We start from the raw sequence: 22,949 nt of genomic DNA on the forward strand, positions 1-22,949 counted from the left end.
CTGGTTTCAGATGAAGGGAGTGCAGGGTCTAGGTTAGTTTGATGGGGAAGAGGCTACATTTGTGCTGTTCTGGCTCTCTGCCCCTGGGTAGCAAAAATGCTGTGGGAGAGTGAACCCCATTTTTATTTTATATAGATTTTTGGAAGGCATGACCCCACTTGCCTTTGCTGACCAAGGTACAAGAATACAGTGTTCAGAGGACAGTACTAAAATGGTTATTATGTTTAGGGAAAGCCAAGTACAGCAGAAGTCAATGGAAGCAGACGTCACAAATAAAGGCAGAAGACCCTTTTATTTCGCATAGACAAAATGCAAAGAGTGTCTCATTAAATTAATATTTAAAAAAAAAATCAGTCCCCTCACTCCACTGACATCACTCATCCTAATTAACAACAAAAAAAAAAGAACAATCAAGGACCCATTTTCTAATTAAAAAAAAAAAAGTGCAAAACATGACAAAAGACTTTTTGTTTTCCCATGTTCCTGTTAAATTCACAAATAGGGTGATTTTTTAAAGTGATTTTTTTTTCCCTTTTTAATCTTGTCTGATGGAACTTCCAGTTAAAATGTTTCAGTTAAGTCTCCATGCACTTCGTAGAAAATCAGTAAAAACACAAACGTTTGTGAAGATCAGAAAACTGGACTCTTTTACCCAAAAATTCAGATGTCCAGTCAGATGAAGCTCACACTCAGACAGAAAAAAAGCAAGAGAGTCTTTGCACTGTCTGTCGCTCATATTATTTTTTTTTTGTCAAATATTTTGGCAATCTTCTTCTTTAATTATAAATATTGGAATTCAATAAAAAAAAGGTAGCTTTCATTGGATTTTTTTTCAGTGTAAATATTTACAGCCACTGTCCAGCCATGCTCTTTTTGTTATACCAGGGTGTAAGATTTTGCGTAGGGGTTGTTTCCTTTCAAGTGGCCCCGGGAGTCCAGCAGGGATTCTTGGGAGCTGCTCATTTTCGCTGCCTGTCCTAGCTCAGCTCCTTCTCGCTGAGGTAACGTTGCCACAGCACCAGGTTGCCATGACTGGACGTCTCTTGTGGAGGATGCCTCCATGGGGATCGGCTCCAGGACAGTGGGGCGCTTCAAGGTTCGGCTTTTCTGTGGCTCCAAGCAGGCTTGCCCCAAACCCAGGTCTCTGCTCGCGCCCTGCACGCCACGGTTCAACAAAAAGTCCATCCGGAGGTACGGTGGCAAATGCACAAGATCACCTGGAGAGGCAAAAGAGAAAAACACCACCTTACGTATGGTCCATGCACTGGCTGGGGGATTCAGATGGATGCATTTGGCCACCCCAGTGAAGGATCTGTAATCAACCCAGCTGCAGCATTTACAACTCATGTATCATCTCTCATCTGTTTACTATGCTGTGACCTTGCAGAGTCAAGTGTAATGGGTCAAGGAGCTCCTGTGGGCAGATCCCTAGGAGTTTGTTGTTCATATTTGCTATCATAATGGGATGATTATAGTAAGAAGCACAATATCTTTTACATGCACTCATAGCATGAAGAAGGTAAACCGAAAAGAACAGCAAGTTTTTTCTCAAATTCCTTAAACACAAGGTCTTGGTTCTCATTTCTCAAAACTTGGACAACGTGGAGTCTTGGTAGATTTCTATGTTTTATTTTCTGTTTAGAATGGAAACTTCCACAATTAATGACCCCAACCCAAAGTAAAATGCCTGACTCATTTAAAAGGGATGCAAGGATGTTAAGGCTATAGATTTAGAGATATTTCCAAATAAAATAGAAAAGCATTTTTGTCATAACATTTTCCTGCCATCCATCATCATTGTGTTTAAGCCACTAATGATTTTCTACCACTAACAGTCCTATGGCCAGCAATATGCTGTTTTTTTATTTTTATTTTTATTTTTTATTTTTTTTTTGGCAATGAAATGCACTGGAGCTGGCACCCTGGCTCTTATTTCACCCTTCTTCCTTTCTGTTTTGTATTGTCAGTACATATTCTGGTGCGAGCATGAGAAATAGGTAATACATGCAAGAAGAAGCCTTCTCAGGACCCCTTATTTATTATTTCCCCTGATTTGTGAGCATTTCTATTTGGGTTTGATGATGGCTCATACCAGATGATTTGCCTTTGCTAAGCTGTTGAGTTCCAACAGATGCCTTGGACCTGCTGTCAGGAATAAGCCACTGGTTAGCATTACCACCCCTGTATCTGCACATCTATTAGAACTGCTACAGAAATCAGTTTGACTTATTTATTCTAGCCCTGCCTGTTAGGTATTCATAAAATTGCTTCAAGGAAATGAGGGGCAATCAAGCACATAATGAAATGCATTTCTAAAAATATTTGATGGTGTAACCTCACATATTTACAAAAAAGAAAAAAAAAAGCACTGTTACAGGCACAGTCAGGAACAGCATTTTCACTTCTTTACAGGCTTCTGCTGCAGGTATATAGATTCCTTCTTATGGCTGATATAAAAACCAGAGCCTTAACCACAGATGGGATGCATCCTGAATGTTTAAAGTAGAAGATTCTTGGACCTATCACTCCTGTGTCTACATGAGCTATTTACAGCTCGAGAAACTAAGGCTGACCTGTGCCAGTGGCATAAACAGTAGACCAGGAAAGCACTTCTTCGTAATAAAACAGCCTATAAAAATTTCATTTTTCCTAACCAAGCTAAAAGCTCTCCAGTGCTCTAAAATAAAACAGGTCCTTTACTGCAATTCTTACCTGGAAGACTAATAGCATCTGCTCTACCCATGATTTCAGGTCATGGACCAGGAATTGCTGAGGAGCTACATTTGGGCAGAATCACTGTTTATTCCTATAGAAATCCCCCAGGCACTGTCTGACACCATATGCTTTATTCTAGTTGCACCTCCAACACGGATGCACAGCGCAGGGTATTTAACCCCCACAGTGCACATCTCAAGGTTAGGCTGACAACGGCAACATTCACGTAAGGTTGAGAGAGAGGGGGAGGCTTGTGCTCATAATCACACCGATTACTGCTTGAAAAACGGATTGTGGTAGCGTTAATTGGTTTTGCTCATTTACCTTATTTTCCTATAGCACATTCCACGCCAAACACATTAGGCGCATGGGGGCCAGTTCAGCTGAGACAGCAACGTGCCTGCTGCTGGGGTGAAGTACATCAGGACACAGACACACAAATTGGCAGGCACAGGGAGGTGCCCACTTGCTCTGCTTCACTACAGGCATCAAATTGAGCAGCTGTAGAGCTTGCTGCAATGACCACTCCCTGCAGGCTGCAGGGAGAAGACCCTGAGGCTGTATCTTTTGTAGCATCCTAAATAAGGAGCCTTACAGCAGCCACAGTGGTGGGCAGAGACAAGCACCTCCAGAGTGTAGGAGAGGGTGGTTGTGTCCCCATCTCTGCTTGAAAATGAAGGCAATGAGGGTCTTTGTTTGGCTGCCTCAGGCACGGGATTGCTCAGAGAGATATTGCCTCTGAGACGGCAGTGGTTTTGTTAGGCAGGAAAATCTTACAACTAACTATAATACCAAAGTATTATCTTCTCTCTTATCAGGGGAAACAAGGAGTGTTTAGAAACTGTTGGGGCCAGAAAGTAGGGTTTCTCTTGTGATCCTGTATATAATCCCCCATCAAAACACAGCAGTCCCTTTTGCCTAGCAGGTGAGGACCAGCTTTCTGTGCTGCACCTCCATCCCTGCTTCTCACAGCGATGGGCATTTTCCTGAAGATCTCTGCCATCCTGACACCCTCTGAGGCAGGCTGCACTCCTCTCACCTGGCATGTCCAATGGCACAATGCACATGGCTCCACTAAGACCGGCCAGGCCACCTCATGCACATTACCCCTTACTTTTATGCCTTGCAGTCAACTTTTTGTGAAGGAGCCAGTGCAGAGCAGCATCCGGAGCGTGGCTCATTGGCAGCCTCTAGCTGTCCCCTCAGTCAGACGTTCCCGTATCTTAACACATCCCCATCTCTTGAGAGCAATGGGTATGCACGGACTATAAAAAGGATGTGTTGAACCTTACAGATATGAAGGTTGGTTTTCAAGCTGCTGTCTAGACATTTCTCACATGTAGTTAAGAGCTTCGGGCTATGTTAAAAAAAAAAATAAAATCCCCCTCCATAAATTTACACAGGAAGGCGTAGTCAATAATCTGTGTAAAAAATATGCAGTCACTTTACTGTGATTTTTTAAATGACTGGGGGCAAAGTTTCAACAGGACTATAGTAGTGAGAAACTAGAAGACGTAACTCCTTCTCCAGACCTAGATACGCAGTGCACAATCTCTGGCATCACTTAAACAGTGCACTAGTAATTTGATTAGGATGTACATATTTATGTACATTTATGTAAAAAGTGCCAGTCCTACTTATAATCATCAAGAAGTATCTTTCCCTCCAACTACTTCCAAAATAAAACAAACATTTAAATTTACTGGGAAAAAAAAAAAAAAGAGAATGTAACTTTTTGCTAGGATTGAAACGGTATCATAGTATGAAAGAAAGTCTTTGATTTATAAGGACTAACATGTTTCTGACTTAAAAACATAGCCCTTGAAATATAACCACAACGCTTCACTTTTGGCATTCCTTCATCAATTCTGAAGGTGTTTTAAAGAAGATTAAAAGCCTCTTACCATATCTGTATATGGAGTTATACCGTATCTATCTATATGGAGATCTATCTTACCATATCTATCTATATGGAGTTACTTGGAAAGATTTTGGTTCTCATTCTTCTGGACACAACCGTATAGACATTTTTTTGATTTCTTACTAGTCAGCTGAACAAAATTTTTTTAATTTTTTTTTTCAGGCAAAGCATTATGAAGTTTCAGGATGGTTCACTGCCTTTGATGCTCTAATTACCTCTTCTCAGTGGTGTGTGTGCATTATTAGTAATGAAAGCAAACCTTTCAAGTGCATGAGCACTACAAATGAGCGTGTTTAATAATTCATGCATTTTGGCTTAATTAGTACAAAAATCATTCAAAAACATAATTTTATGATTTTTTTTAAAGGAAAATTTGCTGTATTTAGAAAAATAGAGTTTGTATAAAAATAATAAGCATCCAGTCAAATCCGAATGTGGCAATTTAAGCCAGAGCAACCCCGGACTTTTTTTTCCTTTTTTTTTTTTTTTTTCAAGTGGCCAACTCTCTAATGAATTACTTAGTATAGTACATTTAAGAAAATGATACCTTCAATAAATATTTGCAAACAAATGCTAAAAATCACTTGCCATATTTACCAGAAACAATGCAATTTACAAAAAATGGAGTATTTTCTGAGTTAATGCATCATTGAGAAAAAAATTATATACTTTTATTTCAGTGCAGCCAAGGTGATACAAAAAGTTTTAAAAAACAGTATCTATTTTTCTTCTGGAAGTCAGCACCTTGTACGGGAGGGTGTGGGATGAATTTCACAGCCTACATGAAGGAAAACATACCACTGCCTATCTTTTCTGGGATTTTATTCAAGGAAGCTATCTTGTTTGCAGAACTAAACCAAACTGGGATGCACTCTTTTCTCCCTGAAGATTCACTCTTTCAAATGCTAGAAAGCTTGCATGTGTTTTTGCTTTCATCTGCTCCAGAAAATCTAACAATCTGTGCTATATTCAATACAGAGATTATCACAGACTGTAAAAAAGATACTCTTACCAAGTAGTCACGTGATAGCTATATGCATTTGCTGATGAATCATAACTTCTACTAAAGCAAAAGCAATTTTCCTTCACAAAGCTCCAGAACAGATCCCCTCAACTGCCTGATGAGTTTCAAGGTCTGATTGCCATGTGAAAGAAATTCCACGTTGCTTGCAGTATTATTTCAGAAAAGTTTATAATGTAGGATCAGTGACTCTGACAGGATATTTTCGTTAACAAAGGTAAGAATAAGACGGGGTGAATAGGGCACTCACATGACTTGCTGGAATAAGGGATTGTGTACAAAAAGCTCTTGAAGATGTCCCTGGCATGATCTCACAGGATCAGTGATCATGCCCGAACTGAATCTATACAGCCCCATCAGCACGGGTAAAGTGCCTCGCTAATGCAGTTATTTTGATTTTGGAGGCTTTCTGCCATTTGGAGTGCTATGGGGGCGGCACTTTGCAAAGTGCCACTGTGCTCAGCATCGCCTGCCTTGCCCTGTGTTTGAAGGGGAAGCGCTGGTGGGATATTGTGTTCTCATGCGAAAGGAAGTGAAGGAGACAGAGCTGCTGACAGCTAGCTTTAAGTTCAGTTTCAAGCTGATTAAAAAGTTTAGCGGGGCTTTCCAGCTCTCTAGCACAGTAAATAAATCAGTGAAATCTTTGCTAATACTCACAGGCTGGTTGCTGATACTCACAGGCTGTTTTTCAGAAGATTGCCATAGGAAAAGTGAATACTGGAAATGAAGAAAGGGTGGAAAGTTTGCAAGGCCAAGGTGAGAGGCTTGACTGAAAAAAAAAAAAAAGAGCACAAGCAGTGCTCGGAGTCTTTGCCACTTCAAAACCTGGCACACTGTTAAAAGCTAGCAGGCAGAGCTTTCTTAGAGAGCTGTAGCTTGAGCTGCAGCTGGGCTGATAGCAGCAACAACATTTCTCACAACTGCTGCTGTCAGCATGTGGAGCAGGCTCGTGCTCCCTCTCCTCCGTCTCCAGTCAGTGTGTCCGCTCCCAGCACCTGCTGAGCTTCGTGGTGCCCGCCTTGGCTCAGCATCCACTCGAAGGATGAGGTGGATGCTTGCTGGAAGCTTGGAGGATAATTTTTTTTTTCCCTCCTTCAATGTCTGTTCAGTGTGGAGCCACTTTCCAAATGCTCTTTATTTAATAATTATTATTTTCTCAGAAATGTTGCAGCAAAATGAAACAAATGAACAATCAAAAAGTTCAGAGGGATGCTTTAAGCAACACAGCTCCCCTCTCTGAAGCCAGTATTGATCTGTACTGGAAATGGAGGTGACGTTATCTGGCAGATGAAATAAAATCATGTCTTTACCCTGTTCAGGTTTGTGATCACATTTAGGAAACAGCCACAATACTTTAGGAAAACATGCTGATCTTCCCATTTCTAGACTGAGAAGTTGGAATCCCTTAACACACTTCTGAGTCTGTCATTTATATCTGGCAAGTTTCCCTTTTCTTTCTCCGTGAAGACTGCACACTCATTTGAAGACCTTAATTAAATGCTGCACATTGCAATCTGCTAAAACTGGCATTGTCATAAAAGCATTAACAATACCAGTTACGTTTCACACACAAAAATAAAATCAACTGTTGCTGTTGACTACAGTCATTGCACTTACCTCATGTGAAACACCAGAATATCAGGAAAACTGTAATTCAGGAGCCAAATTTTCTGCCATTATAATTCAGAGTAGCTGTATTGATTTCAGCAAGACTATAAATTGATTTATACTTACTGGAGATTAGGTTTAAGTGACTGAAAATGATAATTCAACCTAATGTGGATCTTTTTTTTTAATAAGATGATTCATTTTGTTATTTAGATTTAAGCCTTCTAATTCCAAGAAAAAGTCCTTAATCAATGTGTCTTAAAGCAAAAGTATGGCTGTTACAGTTTAACTGAGCTCACACATCTGTAATATATCAGCATAACATACTGTTCATCTGTCTAACTGGATGCCAGGAGACCTGACTATGAGATTGTTACCTAGTCTTGAAATGCCTAATGAAACAGGAACCGAAGCACTACATTTTGCTTTGTGCTCGTACAAGCAGAACTTTGGTCTCACGTATGCGGCTGCACTTGTAAAAATCTGTCAGGATGCTCGGTACCTTTCAGAAGTAACTTTACTGTTTAAGGCAAACTGCCTTATTTTTAGAGGACTCCCGACTGCTGAGCTGGGGATGTAAGGACGTAAGAAGTGATTAACTCCAGGGGCCAGATGACCTATGGAGATACCTTGTGGATGTTCAGTCTCACAGGGCAAGTGCACCTGCAGAACTGGAGCCTTTCTGCTTCGATTTAATGCAATGTCTAAGTTAAAAAAAAACTTGTAAAATGGACCTCACCATGTAAATCAATATACTCTCTGAAACAGAAAGTTAGAAAAAATTGTCAATAAATAATGAAATGGTGATAGAAAAGCAAAGTATGGGAGCTCTCTGTTCCCATCTTTGTCTTGTCACGCAAGCTGCTTCATGCATTTTTTAAGGATGCTCTGAGACAGCCCTCTCCTGTCTGCTGGTTAAGCTAGGGGAGTGGTGCTGCAGCCCTCGCTCAGGTGCCTGTGGTTAGAAACACTGGAGTTTCAAGATGAGTTTGCTGATCCTTCTGCAGTGACCAGAAACTGTTTAATTATGCATCACTTCATCTAGGGTTAAATTGATTGTGGCTCCATGGAAAGGGGCTTCCATCACAGGTTTATTCCTGGGATATCTTGGGAACCCAGGCTAGAGAGGTGAGAAATTCGAACCATACTTATGGTTCACTGAAGTCAGTGGGAGCCACTCTGTTGACCTCAACAGGCTTTGCACCATGCCCATGACTTCACGGCTAAACCTGACCTCACCTGTGGTGGGAGGCATAAGTCTCCAGTAATAGTTGTGGGGAGGTCAGGCTGCAACAAGGAATCCAATATCAGCCCTGCCCTGCTGCTCTGATGAAGATGTCTTCACGGATGGATTGCTGTAGCTTGGCCTCCTCAGGTCCATCAGTTTGAATCATCTGAGTGCTGCTGACAAAGTGCAGCATTGCATATTTTTTAATTAATCCACTGGGGCAAGAGCTCCACCTTTCACATTTAAATTAAGGATGCTGGCATGAAAAGGTAAACAATACTGAAATATGCCTATGTGTACATATAGCTATGCTTTAAAAATAAGCGTAAAAGGAGCTTTTACGTGGATAGCAAAGACTATCACTACAGCCAAATTAGGAATGTATTGTTATTTTTTCTTTTCTCTAGTTACACCAGTTCTCAAATTACTTTCAATAGTCTATTAGATCTCTTCTAAATCTAAAACTACAGTAATATCTTGTGGCACAGGAGAAACTAGGAGAGCCCACTGGGTGAAGTAATTAAAAGCAAAAACACCTGTAAATAACCACAAGGACCTTAAAGCAAGGCTGGAACAGCTCTTGTCTGTATCAGAGCAATTGCTTCTGGTTACCTTGGGCGGACTGAGAGGACTCACAGAAATCATACACACTGCCTCAACAATATAAAGATGAAATGCTTTGACATTTTCAAAATTAAAATGCTGTGAGCAGGCTAAATCTATTTTCTTTTTTAAAGTGAGATTTTTTCCATAGGCGTGGTTAATCTTCAAATCAAAACAATAAATAAATTAAATGTCAGCAAGAAAATATAATTGTGTTGTCAGACACTCCCGGTAAAGTTCCTGAGGAAGAGGTACCAGTTGTTTATCTCCTTTAACAAATAAATAAATAAAAATCTTCCTAACACCAATATCACTGATTCATAGACGACAGTTGTAAAAATAATTCAAATTACTTTTGTTGTCAGTGAATTGAGTTTTGCTTTCAGACTTTTTGTTTGCTACCTAAAATGGAATTTTCATATCATAATTGTACAGAGAGTTTGTAACTGAACAGCTGCCCTATTTAAACTCATGATTCACACTGATAGTTTCCCTTTTTGATCTCATAGTGTTTTAGGTTCTGATCTGATCCTGTTTATGTTCCGTTTTATTGTGCTGCCAAGGTTAAAAAACTTGCAGTGTGAACCTTCCTCTACAAGTCCACCAGAAGCAAGGCAATGATTGCAAGTATGTGTTCATGTCAAATTAAATGCAGAATTAAATGGGTTTCATCTCTGCAGAACATTCAGCTTTACACAGCAGAAGGAGAAAAAGCTCCTGATAGCTTCTGCAGAAATAAAAGCTGAGAGAGGATAAAGGCAATTTACTCTCATCACTAAAGTGCCATTTCTATGATAAGAAACAAATAGCACAGTCTTTTTTTTGTGACATATTCCTAGTTTTCCAACAGCATAAGAGGAAATAAAAAGAAAGTGTTCCAGGTACAAGAGAATCTAATATGATAACATTAGAAATGCTCACCCAGGGGTGTAATTTCAGCATATATCATGTATGTGTAAGTAATTATACACACAAGTTAACATGCATGTTAAAAGTATTTGCTACAGTTAGAAACATAGGCATGGAATTTTATTTTCCCCACTTAACAACAGTTCTGCCTATCTTATTGTTTTGCCACCTGCCTGTTTTGATTTGTCTCCTTATGTAGTTTTCTCAGAGCTGGACATTGGTCTCCGGTTGTGGAGCCATATTGATGATTTCTTCATTCTATATATACACTATATATGGTATATGCATATGCATTTATCTCTCTCTCTATATATATTCCATTGCATTTGAAACCAGACAGTGCAAGTATGGAACTAAAAAAGAAAACAACCCACATGTTATCATTTCCTACTTTGCTGCAGGATTCCTGAACAAAAAATGTCAAATATAGATCCCCCCATATCTTCAAGAAATTCAGTTTTGGATCTATGAACTGCTGAACTGTACAACTCCATTTTCAGTCAATGCAGAATAACATAACATACATGGGAAAAGGAGGCAAAAAGTAAACTGGAGGCCTTAAGTCAAGGGCCCCAGCTATTAGTGAATCTCCCGTGGCAGAATTTGTATCGGATTCAGTTACTGCTGCAGCTTATAGAGTGCTGACAGCAACTTCTCCATAGAAAGCATGCCTCTAAATAGATTCCATCACTACGTTGCACTTGTCTTCATGGAGTGGAAGAGCAAAATAACTCCTTCACCCTTCAATTCATTGATCAGTGGAAAAGAGTTCACATCTTTTTATCTCAGGTTACAGGGCTGACATTGGAAATATACAGTGCTTTCTATTAACGTGTACTTCATATTTTCCTTATTGTGCTAAGCAGCTTATTTTTAGCAGTAGTGACTGAATACTGGAAAAGAAGATTTGCATCCTGAACATAAATTTTACCTTCCTCTTGGTTGTTTATAACTACATTTATGCACTGCAGGTGAGGTCCAGCCTCTATTTCAACGGCCACTTGTAAACAATTATTTAGTAAAGTGTTTTCATTCTGTAGCTTAAGAATTGTCTGTAAGCTAAGGTTTTGCCATTCAAGTCGGCAGAATGAGTTAAAGCAGCTAGAAATTTGTAAATTGGGTCAACAATGCTAACTGAGGTATCTTAAACACTGAAAGGATTTCAGTATTTGTGTCTTTTCTAGAAAACGTGCAGGAGCCTTAGGGTGAAACTCACTCTACCTGACTTAGATGCCCAGCTGAAGAAACCCAGACCAAAGTGTCCACCTCTCCCTTCCCACTGGCTGCACAAGGGGAGAGCTCACACGGTGGTACCCCTTCAAGAATTGGGCCTCTCTGGGTAACAGCTGGCCTGCACTGCTCAATAGTTTCACCTGTAGACATCACTGAAGGTGCTGATGCCCACACTTGCTTACTGAGAACTTGTCTGGGAGCAGGCCTGTCCTCTGGCTGCTGCAAGAAGGCAGTGGCTGCCTGCCAGATCTCCTCTGGGAAGGAGAGGCTGAGCAGGAGCGCTGGCAGACAGAGGATGGAGCTCTATCCTCAGGCATTAGCCAACAACCCAACGGCGGCAAGAAGAAAATGCTTCCCTTCGAGTATCAGCTTAGCAAACCGGTGCTTCTGCTTTGTAGGGACCCAGGAAAGCACTTAGCTTTCCTATTGAGCAATGCGGTTTTCTTGCCATCTTCATGGCTGTGGAATCAGTTTCAGGAAAATCTTTTTTTTCAGAGTTTGTCTGTCTGCACCTGCGTTTTTTCCTCCACCCACATGCAGGTTTCTTTATAAACTGATTCCTTTCAGCAGCTGAAAGCCTGTAGAGAAGGTTCTGGGATATAAAACCTTGGGGTCCTTTAAATAGATTCAAAAATATCTTAGTCTGATACACCCAGTGAAAGATATCTGTTCTCTAAAAGTATATCTGAGATGCTGTTAGTCATTCAGAGTTTATCAATTAATAGGATGTCCAAAGAGGAAGGGAAGAGGGATTGCCAAAATGAGATTGTTCCTTTTTTTTTTTTTTTTTTTTTTTTTTAACAATGTTATGTAGAAAAATTTCTATCTGGTTCATCAAGTCAGGCTAATCCTTAAGGATAATATCATAAAATCAGAGTATTTTCAGTGACAATTAACATCAGAAAAAAAAATATTAAAATCTGCGGGTCTGAGTTTTGCAGCTGCACTGCTAAAGGAAGCCTTCTGCAAATTGCAAGAGACCTGATGAAATTTTCTAGATATTTCCTATTCAAGCACTGGTCATCTATTATTTCTTCTAAGTATGAATTCCATTGCCGGAGGATGCAAGCAAATGATCTGTCCACAAAAAAAAAGGATATAGATAGCACTTCGAAAGCATGGAAATATCAAAAGATCGCCCAGTTAATAAGCCCAATAATTTAGTAGAGAAGGAAGGAAAAAAAAAAAAAAGGCTTCTTGGCTGAGACTATTACCAAGATTTAAAATTATAATAACAGAAATCTATTTTTAATAAACTCTGCTACTGCAATGTTTACTGCAGTTAAAAATAACTGTTCTGGTAACTCAATTTGTGGTTAATATTTTTGAAACTGAAAAGAAAAACAATATTGGAAATCTTTTTCAACCTCTGCAATTATCTTCCACCTTTTTACATTACAGACTTTTTGACGGCACAGTGGGAGGTAGGAAAAGTGTATATTTCTTTCTAATTTCTGTCCAACCTAGTTTTTGAATGAAATATTTGAATGACAGCTTTGGAGCATGAAGGACTGACTCATTTGTCAACCTCTCAGGTAAACTTGGGGTAGCAATTGTTGAAACCTCTCAATATTAATATGACAGTGTGCCTCAGTCTTGATCTGAAAGGCCCTAGTATATTGTTGAGATAATTGCCCAGTGTGCAAATTCCTTGAGAACCTGATCTTGCTAATGATAATTCTAGTGACAACTGTGGTGAACAATGCAACGTAAACTATGTTGATACCATTTTTATATCATGAAGAGTATTAACAGTGAACATATGTTAGGATTTCAAAAAACACTTTTCTAAAGGGTCTGATTTATCCCTTGTGTTTAAAGTACTGCTGTGCTATCTCTACTGCTCCAATTTTCTCTTATAATGTGCCTCCTGGGACACATTACCACTCTAATGGCTTACTGAGCAATGTCACCATCTCCAGTGTGTCAGCCCCATGACCTGGGCAGATCAGGTCTGCCAGCTCTGGGAAGCCCAGAAAAACTTGTGTGAAAATCTGCATCTATCTTTTCAGTTTTTAGAAACTATGCCAAAGCTGTTGTTAGACAGCAAGGCTAGTTTGATTGGTGGTTTAACATGTGAGATTCACAGTTATTATAAAGGAAAAATAACAATGTTATTGTTGATGCTGAAGAAAAACCTACAAATAATCTCATCTCTTTTCAAAGATCTGTCTATGAAATTGTAAAGATCAGAAAGAAAGGATGCCTAAGACATGCTTTCAAACACTGAATGTGAGAATTCATAAAAATTTTACTTTCATGCTCCATTTCTGGTAGTTATAACTTTTCAGAAGTTTAAGAAAAGTGTAACTCCCAATTATTTATTTGTTTGTTTAGATTGGAGAAAAATTAATAACGCTGTCTCTATATACTTGAAAGTTTTGGTCTGGTCTCAAGACAATGATGCAGAAAACATCTACAGCTGCTTCTACAGACAGATAGAAGTAACCTCTATCATATCTAAGAAAGTCGAATGATATTCAAGGATCACTTCCTCCAAGCTCAAGAGAGGTTTCTCAAAGAGCAGGAAGTCAGGCAAAAATGCTGGGAGGCCTGCATGGATGAACGAGAGCTCCTGGCAAAACTCAGAAGAAAAAAATGAGTATACAGAGGGTGGAAACAGAGACAGGTAACTTGGGGGAAATGCAGAGGTACTGTCCAAGCATCCAGAAATGAGGTTAGGAAAGTGAAAGCCCATTTAGAGCTGAGTCTGGTTAGGGATTTCAAAAGCATCAAGAAGGGTTTCTATAAGTACATAGGTGATAAAAGGAAGACCAGGGAAAATGTGAGCCCACTACTGCATGGAGCCAGAGATCTTGTGAAAAAGGACAGGGAAAAGGCTGAGGTACTGAATGCCTTCCTTACTCGGTTTTTAGCAAAATCCATCTTCAGGAATCCCAGGCCCCAGAGATCAGGGGGAAATGCTGAAGTAAAGAATATGCACTCTTGGTGGAAGAGGATGGGGTCAGGAAATGCTTAAACAAACTGGACATACATGAACAGATGAGCCTTAATGGGGTACACCCACAAATTTGCAGATGACACAAAATTGCGAGGAGTGGATGATAAACAAGAGGCTAGTGTTGCCGTCTTGAGGGACCCAGACAGGCTGGAGAAATGGGATGAATTTCAAGAAGTATAACACAGGAAAGTGCAAAGTCCTTTGCCTGGGGCGGAACAACCCTATGTGCTAGAACATGTTAGGAGCCACTTAGCTAAAAACAAAAATAGGTTTGCAGAAAATGCCCTGGGGTTCTCAGTGGACACCAAATTGGAGATGAAGCAGAAATGTACCGTTACAGCAAGAAGGCCAACAGTATCCTGGAATGCAGGAGGAGTGCAGCCAGAAGGTCAAGGGAAATGATCCTTCCTTTGCAGCACTGCTGGAGTTCTGGGCTCCCTGCTACAAGACAGACATGGACATTCTGGACAGAGTCCAGCTAAGGACCACTGAAGATGGATGAGGGACAGTGGCATCTCTCCTATGAGGAAAAGTTGAGACAGATGGGACTGTTTAGTGTAGACAAGAGAATGATCAGGGAGGAATTTCCTATGTATAAAAACACCTCAAGGGAGGGTGCAATGAAGACAGAGACAGGCTCTTTTCAGTGGTGTCCAGTGCCAGGACAAGAGGCAATGGGCAAAAACTGGAACACAGGAGGCACTGACTGAACACTAGAAAACATGTCCTTACTGTGCAGGTGACAGAACACTGGCACAGGTTGTCCAGAGAGGCTGTGGAGTCTCCTTCATTGCAGATCTTCAAAAGCTGTTTGGGCATGGTCCTGAGCAAGTGGCTCTAGGTGGCCCTGTTTAGGCATGGTCCTGAGCAAGTGGCTCTAGGTGGCCCTGTTTAAGCATGGGATTGGACCAGGTGACCTTCAGAGCTCTCTTCCAGCCAGAACCATTTTGTGATTTTGTGATGCATTAACTTCAGCTGATATGTAGGGACATGTACTACAGCACAATAGGCTTGGCAGTCTGAGTTATAAAAGAATAACCATGCCAAATATTTAGATCATTCTGAAGTCATGGTGCATATCTCAGATTTAGTATGACAAAATTGCTTCATTGCCATATATGCTAGTTACTGCATCATTAGGCATGATTACTCTGTTTTTCTTTATAAGTATAGTATTATTTTTTCATGGCATAATCCATGCTTTTTTTGCCTCTAATGTCTGAGCTGACTTCATGAAACTGATTCTTGTTTCCATAAACCAAACATCAAGAAAAAGGAGCAGAAATCCAGGAAAAGTCAGAAGCAGTTCTGACTGCTAACCTGAGTGCATATCTGCGGTATCAACTAACTAGAAGGGAAAAGGTCTGTAAGACTTACATTGAGCTAGAATATGAGGCAGCCAACTATTACACATTACTAATTGCAGAAATAGAGTAGTGCATACTGTGAAGAAGTTCGGAAAAGACAGTTGTAATTCATAGTTATAGTGCTGGAAATGATCAATTACTAAGCTTTCCTGGACATTTGATGAGCCATCAAATTTAATTCAAGGTGACGGAGCGAATGAAGACACAAAAGTTTTGATTCAATTTCTGAATGAAAATGGTGGGGAAGTTGGGAACATCAAACCAGGCTGATGTCAACCCCTGGAATACAAGCCATTGAATCTTGATGACCATCACCACCCCCACCCACCCCCTTTTTCCCCCCCTGCAAACAAAGAACATTCAAGCTCCCTTCTCCTTATAATTAATCTCAACATGCAGTGACCTGAGGTTTCTAATACTGCTGGATAAAGCAGATTGTTGGATGATCAGGCTTGACCAAATAGGCACAGAACTGTCCTGTGAAATGTTGAGCAAAAGCAAGAAAGGAAACAGTGACATGAGCTGGGATGCCTTCAGAACCTCACAGGAAGGTCTTCTGAAACCAAACCTCAAATTGTAACTTTTTGCTTGCTCACCCCAAACACTTATGGTAGCAACAAGGTAAGAAACAGGTGCTGTTACAGCTGAAAAAGTCTTTAGAAATCAACTCCATCATTACCTTTCTTGAGTAAAGTTGTATCTTTACTATTGGCTAGTTTTAAAATGACCTGTTTACCAAACTAATTTTTTGTTACTGTCTTTCTGAGACAGAATAGTTGGAGATTATTTTGCAAAACAAATACTCTTTATTGCAGAACTCTAAACCTTTATTGCAACCATGAAAGTTGCTGCAGGTAGCATTACAAGAAGTTTTAAAAGTGAGGTAAGAAATTAGGAAAGGGAAGGCATAATTTATTTAAAGTGACATTGTACAAGAAAGAGAGAGAGTTGGGTAAGAAGAAAAGCAAGCACCATCAAAATAGGTAAAAGTTATCTTGAAATAAAAAACTGACTTCAAGGAAAAATAAAGATGGGCTAAAGGAGCATAGTCAGTGTTTAATTTCAGATGTTATCTGCTTTATCTGTTTTATGTCTCTCTCTCTTTTTTTTTTTTTTTTTTATTTCTTGTCCCTGTTCCCGAATGTACAGGTTACTTTGATCAGTTATGTTTGAATTATGAAGAACTTCTGCAGAATTTCTGAAGTGGTGGGTGAAAGAATAAAGATGCCCTGTAAGTCCTTCCTGACTGATTTTGAACACTAAACATATTGGTCTGTCTGCTACTACTGACAATTCTCTTTGCCAATATGTTTTGTTCAAAGCCCCTCATAAAGTATCCTTTAATAATTTATCATTCAACAATTATGGGCCAATATTTAAGGTGTTCCACTGGAACATCACATTTATTGTCAAGATATTGAAACTAATTATTCAGTTCACAGAATATTTCATTTTCTTACTGCAAGGTAAAGCTTAATGCCAGTCATGAATAGCAGGTACAAATTAAAATTCAAACCATTTAACAGACAGAGTAAAGATGACTAGAAGTGTGTAGATCGCTAGAGGATCTTTGATGATATTCCAACACCAAAAGCTTTTAACTTAAGCCCGGGTACTAAATTTTAGTGCAGTATGCCCCTAAGAAAATCATCTTTATGTGAATAATTAGAATATTTCCAAATACTAAATATACATAAATAATGTATATGGAACATGAAAGGAAGAAAGTAAACTATTTGTTAAAGAAATTATGAAAATGTTTTTTGACTGACTGGAAAGAGAGGACTGCAATTTTGACCTAGCTGTGAATGCAGATGCTTCCCTTCAGCAGAACAAGTACAAATATTTATCTTTTTTTTTTTTTTTTTAGCTAGGAGTGAAAGTTATTTCTATCTTTATCTATTTTTACAGCTTCTGGGTATGTGGTTCTACTCTGTGACTACAGAGAAATCAGTCATTTCTCTCACTATATTATTTCCTACTTATTTTCCCTCTTATCTATTTGTATGATACAGTAATTTCCTGCCTTGTCTATTATAACTTCCTATCTTCTGCTTGGTTTTGTTCTTCCCATGTTCTACTTTTAGCCTTCTCTTCTGAAATCTTTTATGCCTTTTTTTTTTTTCCTTCCAATGTCAGGTCCTACTTTTGAATGACCTTCCTAATACCATTGGCTATCTTCATTCCTCTGTCCCCAGAACAACTGCTTCATTTTATAGTGTATACTAAGCAAAAGTCTACTGATTACTTTCTTTGTGTATAAGTATCTCCATCCACAGTTGCAAATGTATATACAAAATAAAAATAAAATAAGAGAAAATACAATACGATACAATAAACCATGTTTTCAGTAAGCACACAAATATTATTTCATCTTTTTCCCATTTGAATCTTTCTCCACAATGTCACGTCATGTATTCTCTAAGAAAGATTGACAAAGATTTTGCAATATACTTGATATCAGAATATCACAAATAATCTACCTATGCTATTGTAAATTAGGGTATCACTAAAAATAGTATTCTTCTTGAACTAGAAATTTGATTGAGACCAGTAGATGGATGTCCCTAAGATACCTTCAGTCAGTTTGAAGTTGGAGTAGGGTTTAAATTTGTCTGAAGGTATAAAATACCATATCCCCTGAGCTATTGCATTGTCTTCATTTTCTTTGCTTTTATTTTCCCTCCTTTAGATAATCCTGACTTGATATTTGGAGATGTCAAAGAGAGAGTATAACAGCTGAACAACATCACCAAAAGGATATTACATTTTCTCCAAGCTACAAGGCAGAAGGGATAGTACATCTTCTACAATCTGTCTTCATGAAGTGTTCTGATAGCAAATTTTGCCCTCATGCAGAAATTATTGCTGTAAGACATGTTTTATTAGTGGGTGGTTGGAGTTGGAGATGGGCATATGAACCCCCATATGGTCTTTTTTAGCCCAGAAGGGTTTATTGCCTGATGGCTGCAGCTGTAGAGGAATGGATTTATTGGCCTAGATTGTGCCTTTCTGTTCCTAAATTTCCAGATTCCTTCTTTATCTGTATACGGGAGAATATACTCACTTAAATTTTATATTATTTGGGATAAAAAGCAATTATCTCTGTAAGTAATTACATGATATATTGCGCACCTTCTTTCTTCCTTGTGATATAACCTGTCCTGTTAACCAGTCTAGGCACGGGGTGAAATGCTTACCCCCAAGGACCAAAATGTTACCTCTAATGTCTCACCTGGCCGATGTGCCTTTGGAACTGCCATGTTCATCACTCGCCCTCCATCCTGAGGTTTGGGAGGGGACGCAGTAAACCTGCAAATCCCCGACTCTGACGGCGTGCTTGAGGTCAGACTGTCTGTGTAGTCATTAGTCCCTGCCGTGAGCTGCTCTGACGACGTGTCTGATATGAAGCATTCTGTAATGGTGAACTTGGCATGTCTCAGCTGCTCTTCCATTTTTGCATGCTCATATGCTCTTGCTAGCTCTTCATATGTTGAGGAGGCACTTTCTGTGGAGACCATGCTGCTTCTTGCTCGATCTAACCACCCAAAAGATAAACAGTGGGAGAAAGAAAATGTCTGTACAATACTTTCTGGAAGAAGACAGAAAAGCATGACAGTGTTTCTTAATAAAATGCAGAACCCTTGAAATTATCACGGTGATTTGAATAAATCTGCTTTACTTTAAATGTCTCTACAATTTTAAGTTTAGTCAGTTGCTTGATAATTAGAGATAATCTAAAGTGAAGTCTTATTCTGCTAGCAGCATTATGTGGCTTAACATTAACTTCATAGTTTAGAAAAAATAACCTTTAATGCATGGAAAAGGTTTCTTTTCTTTTCTTTCCTTTTTTTTTTTTTTTTCAAAAAATAATTTCTCTGAAAGTTAAATGCTTTAAAAATGTTAGAAGCCCACAGAACAGATTTAGCAAAACAGGAATAGTTTCTTAACATTCTCCTTTCAATGAATCTCACAGATATTTCTGAGAGGTGACTTCTGAGTGGAAAAGTGTTTTTTTTTTTTGTATCTGTTTCATCCTTTTTTTTAATCTTTTTTTTTTTCTTTTTATGTTTTGAGAAATCCCTGAGAACAAAGGTCAAATATAAAGGCAGTGACTGATACACTTATGTCTGGTCTAGATGCCAACTGAAATATTAACTCATTTCATATAGAACAAATGGTCTTAAGAAAGCAATATTGTTTAGTAGCTACCAGTCTGCAGTGATTCAAGAGCTCTTTTAAATGCTGCTGAAGTTAATGGGGGCTTCATATTTGACTCATGGGCTATTGTGACCTAGAAGCTGTTGTTTCTGCTGATGATTTTCTAAGAACTTCAATATTTTTAAACAAGCACTGTTACTGAAGATGTAAATGGCAACTGATACACTAAAAACATTCTGGAAACACAACACTGGTTTCTGCACAGTTAAGGAGTCAAATCACTGGTCAGTTGCACCCATTGCACTTTTACTTCAATAAGCTGGAAGAGCATAGGTCTTTCAAAAGTTCCTTAGGAAGGAGTCATGTTTCCTTATAAGATCCGTACAATTCCAGACATTATTGGCGATGTTCCATAAGCAGGCTTAATGTAATAGCTAATTCATAAAAATGGGACTTCTATGGCAGCCAGAAGCAACTATGTTGTTATTGCAAACCTTTATCTTTTTTATTGTATGCTAGGATCCTTGCACCAGTTTTCATAGAATGAAAAGAACACTTTGTAAATAGGTCCATACATTATTTAAAATGACAAGTGATTCAACAATATGCTGTAACTTGCTTAAGATTTTGAGCTGGACAGAACTTAAGACTTTTAGTTTTTTTTTTTTTTTTTTTTTTCCCCTCCCCACTCCTCTCACTCTCCCAGAAACATCATTCTCTTTCTCCATTTGATTTGTAAATCAGACCAAAACAATGTCTTTCAATTTATTTATTTATTTTTTTCATCAACTGGAAGCTACTGGAAGGCTGCTGTTTGCCAGCGGCTTGAAGCAGTGTCTATAAACACTGATGGTCATGTAGAGCTCTCAGTTTGGTCCATGAAGATCAAGACTTGCAGTTTCTCATATCCCATGTCCTGGGGTGACTATTCCAGGAAGGATCTGCTTGAACGCCTACTTTAGACTAGCTAAAAGTTCAGGGTGAATGTGAAATTTAGTTTCATCATAATTTTTCTAGTGACATCTAGTTAGAACATTTTTAATTATTTAGAGCTATGAATGGCTGCAATGCATTTCTACTGAGCTTAAAAAGTACTACCTTTTAAACCCGGAATAATTTCTATATGAAATGCTAAATTCTGCCAAATATCAACTGCATCAATAAGATTCAGAAATCTCAACACCATATTGGAAAAGGGATCAAAGGCTCTAAGGGGTGCTGATTGATGCTCACCTGAACATGAGCTGGCAGTGTGCCCAGGTGGCCAAGAATGCCAATGGCATCCTGGCTTGTATCAGGAATGGTGTAGCCAGCAGGAACAGGGAGGTGATCGTCCCCCTGTACTCCGCTCTGGTGAGGCTACACCGCAAGTACTGTGTCCAGCTTTAGGCCCCTCAGTACAAGAGGGACATCGAGGCCCTGGAGCATGTCCAGAGAAAGGCTATGAAGCTGGTGAAGGGCCTGGAACCCATGTCCTGTGAGGAGCAGCTGAGGGAACTGGGGTGGTTTAGTCTGGAGAAGAGGAGGCTCAGGGGAGACCTTATTGCTCTCTTCAGCTACCTGAAAGGAAGGTGTGGGGATTTGGGGGTCGGCCTCTTCTCACAGGTAACTACTGATAGGACTAGAGGGAATGGCCGCAAGTTGTGCCAGGGGAGGTTTAGGTTGGAAATGAAGAGACATTTCTTCTCAGAAAGAGCAGTCAGGTGTTGGAACGGGTTGCCCAGGGAAGTGGTGGTGTCGCCATCCCTGGGGGTGTTCAAGGAAAGGTTGGACGTGGTCCTTAGGGACATGGTTTAGTGGGTGACATTGGTAGTAGAGGGATGGTTGGACCAGATGATCTTGGAAGTCTTTCCCAACCTTAATGATTCTATGATTCTATTATTAGTTCAACTGATTCTTGAACACATTATTTGGCTACATCTACTGTGATGTTTATTTGGAAATTTTAAACATCTGAAGCATTTAGATTACACTGATTCTATACTTTCCCCAGAAATGAAAATGCGTAATACAGCTACGTTTTGCCACAAGAAATCCTTTCTTGAGCACGGTCTACACATTACTATCAATTACATAAATCACTGTGTGTTCAAGGGCAGGCACAGAGTAGGAAAGTAGCCATGCTAAAATATACATTATGAAGTATGCTTACAAAATTGCATGTAGTTTGTCAATTAAACCAGACAGCAAACTAAATTCCCTACCTTTTGCCATACTCACTGGAAAATAACCTTGGGAGATGAAATATTAGAACATGTGCAACCACACCTGAAATCAGGAATGTCTATAATAAGAGTTTCTGAGATAACATCTGATATTCATATTTATATCTGTATAGGTGTTAGAACAAATTCTTAAAACCTCATGATCCTTCTACCTGAAAAAATCAGGAAGAAGTTCATTAACTGGCTAGAGGTATCTGTTGAATGGCGTTACCCTGTGAAGACAACATACAGGTCTGCAAGTTTAAGAGAATGAATTATGAAAAGATGAGCATTTCAACCTATAAATTACACATTGCAAGGGAAGTCAGATGCCTGTTCTTACAGAGAGAATAAAAGCAGTCATATTAGTTCTCATGGTGAAAGGTGAGTTACACCTACTGCTCTTTCTCTAAAGGACACACCTGCTTCACACAACCCATGCTTTTCCTTCCAAATCAGAACAGAAGATAGGCAATTTCTTCTGAGGAAGCCATTGTATGCCCAGATTCATTTCTGTCAGGCATACCTTGAAAGCTATTTTATCTTTCTTCAAGTGTAACCTTTATTAGATTTGCTTCGTGACTACTCTTCTGCTTAGTCATTTACTCATTTATTCACCATATTTTTTTGTCACTTGTTCAGTGGAGGGCAGAAGGAGAAAGCTTTATCTTTCTGTTACAATTGGGTTTATAATGTGAAGACATCAAGGAGAGATGAAGACTGCAGGCAGAATATGTATTCAGTGTCTCCCCACTTACCATCTAGAGGAAAAAAGCCTACGTTGTTTCTGAGGAAAATCAGAGCTAACTGCTACTATATTCAGTGCTATGAATGGATTTTGGTTTGGACTCAAATTACAGACATTCCCGTCTCTCTCTCTCTCTCTCTCTTTTTTTTTTCCTGCTTAGAATATCCCTACGAACACAGTACATTACTGGAAAAAGGAAAAAACAAAACGAAAAAAAAAACACCTTACCTCAGTGTAGCTCAAACCTTAAAACATTTCCACCTTTGACC

At 39.2% G+C, this 22,949-nt stretch overlaps 1 protein-coding gene across 6 annotated transcripts in view; it reads right to left on the reverse strand.

Moving 5' to 3' along the window:
- Positions 1–273: 273 nt before the first annotated feature.
- DSCAM (DS cell adhesion molecule) overlaps positions 274–22,949 on the reverse strand; it is a 484,619-nt gene continuing 461,943 nt past the window's right edge. For all 6 annotated transcript variants that reach the window (XM_083819320.1, XM_083819321.1, XM_083819319.1 and 3 more), the window contains 2 exons: positions 18,803–19,105; positions 274–1,217 (listed from right to left, as the gene is read on the reverse strand). In XM_083819320.1, the coding sequence (XP_083675446.1) occupies positions 877–1,217; positions 18,803–19,105 (644 nt within the window). In that variant the 3' untranslated portion in view covers positions 274–876. The remainder of the gene's footprint in view (positions 1,218–18,802; positions 19,106–22,949) is intronic.

Source organism: Anser anser (assembly GCF_964211835.1).
Source record: "Anser anser genome assembly, chromosome: 1".
NCBI classification, from domain to species: Eukaryota; Metazoa; Chordata; class Aves; order Anseriformes; family Anatidae; genus Anser; species Anser anser.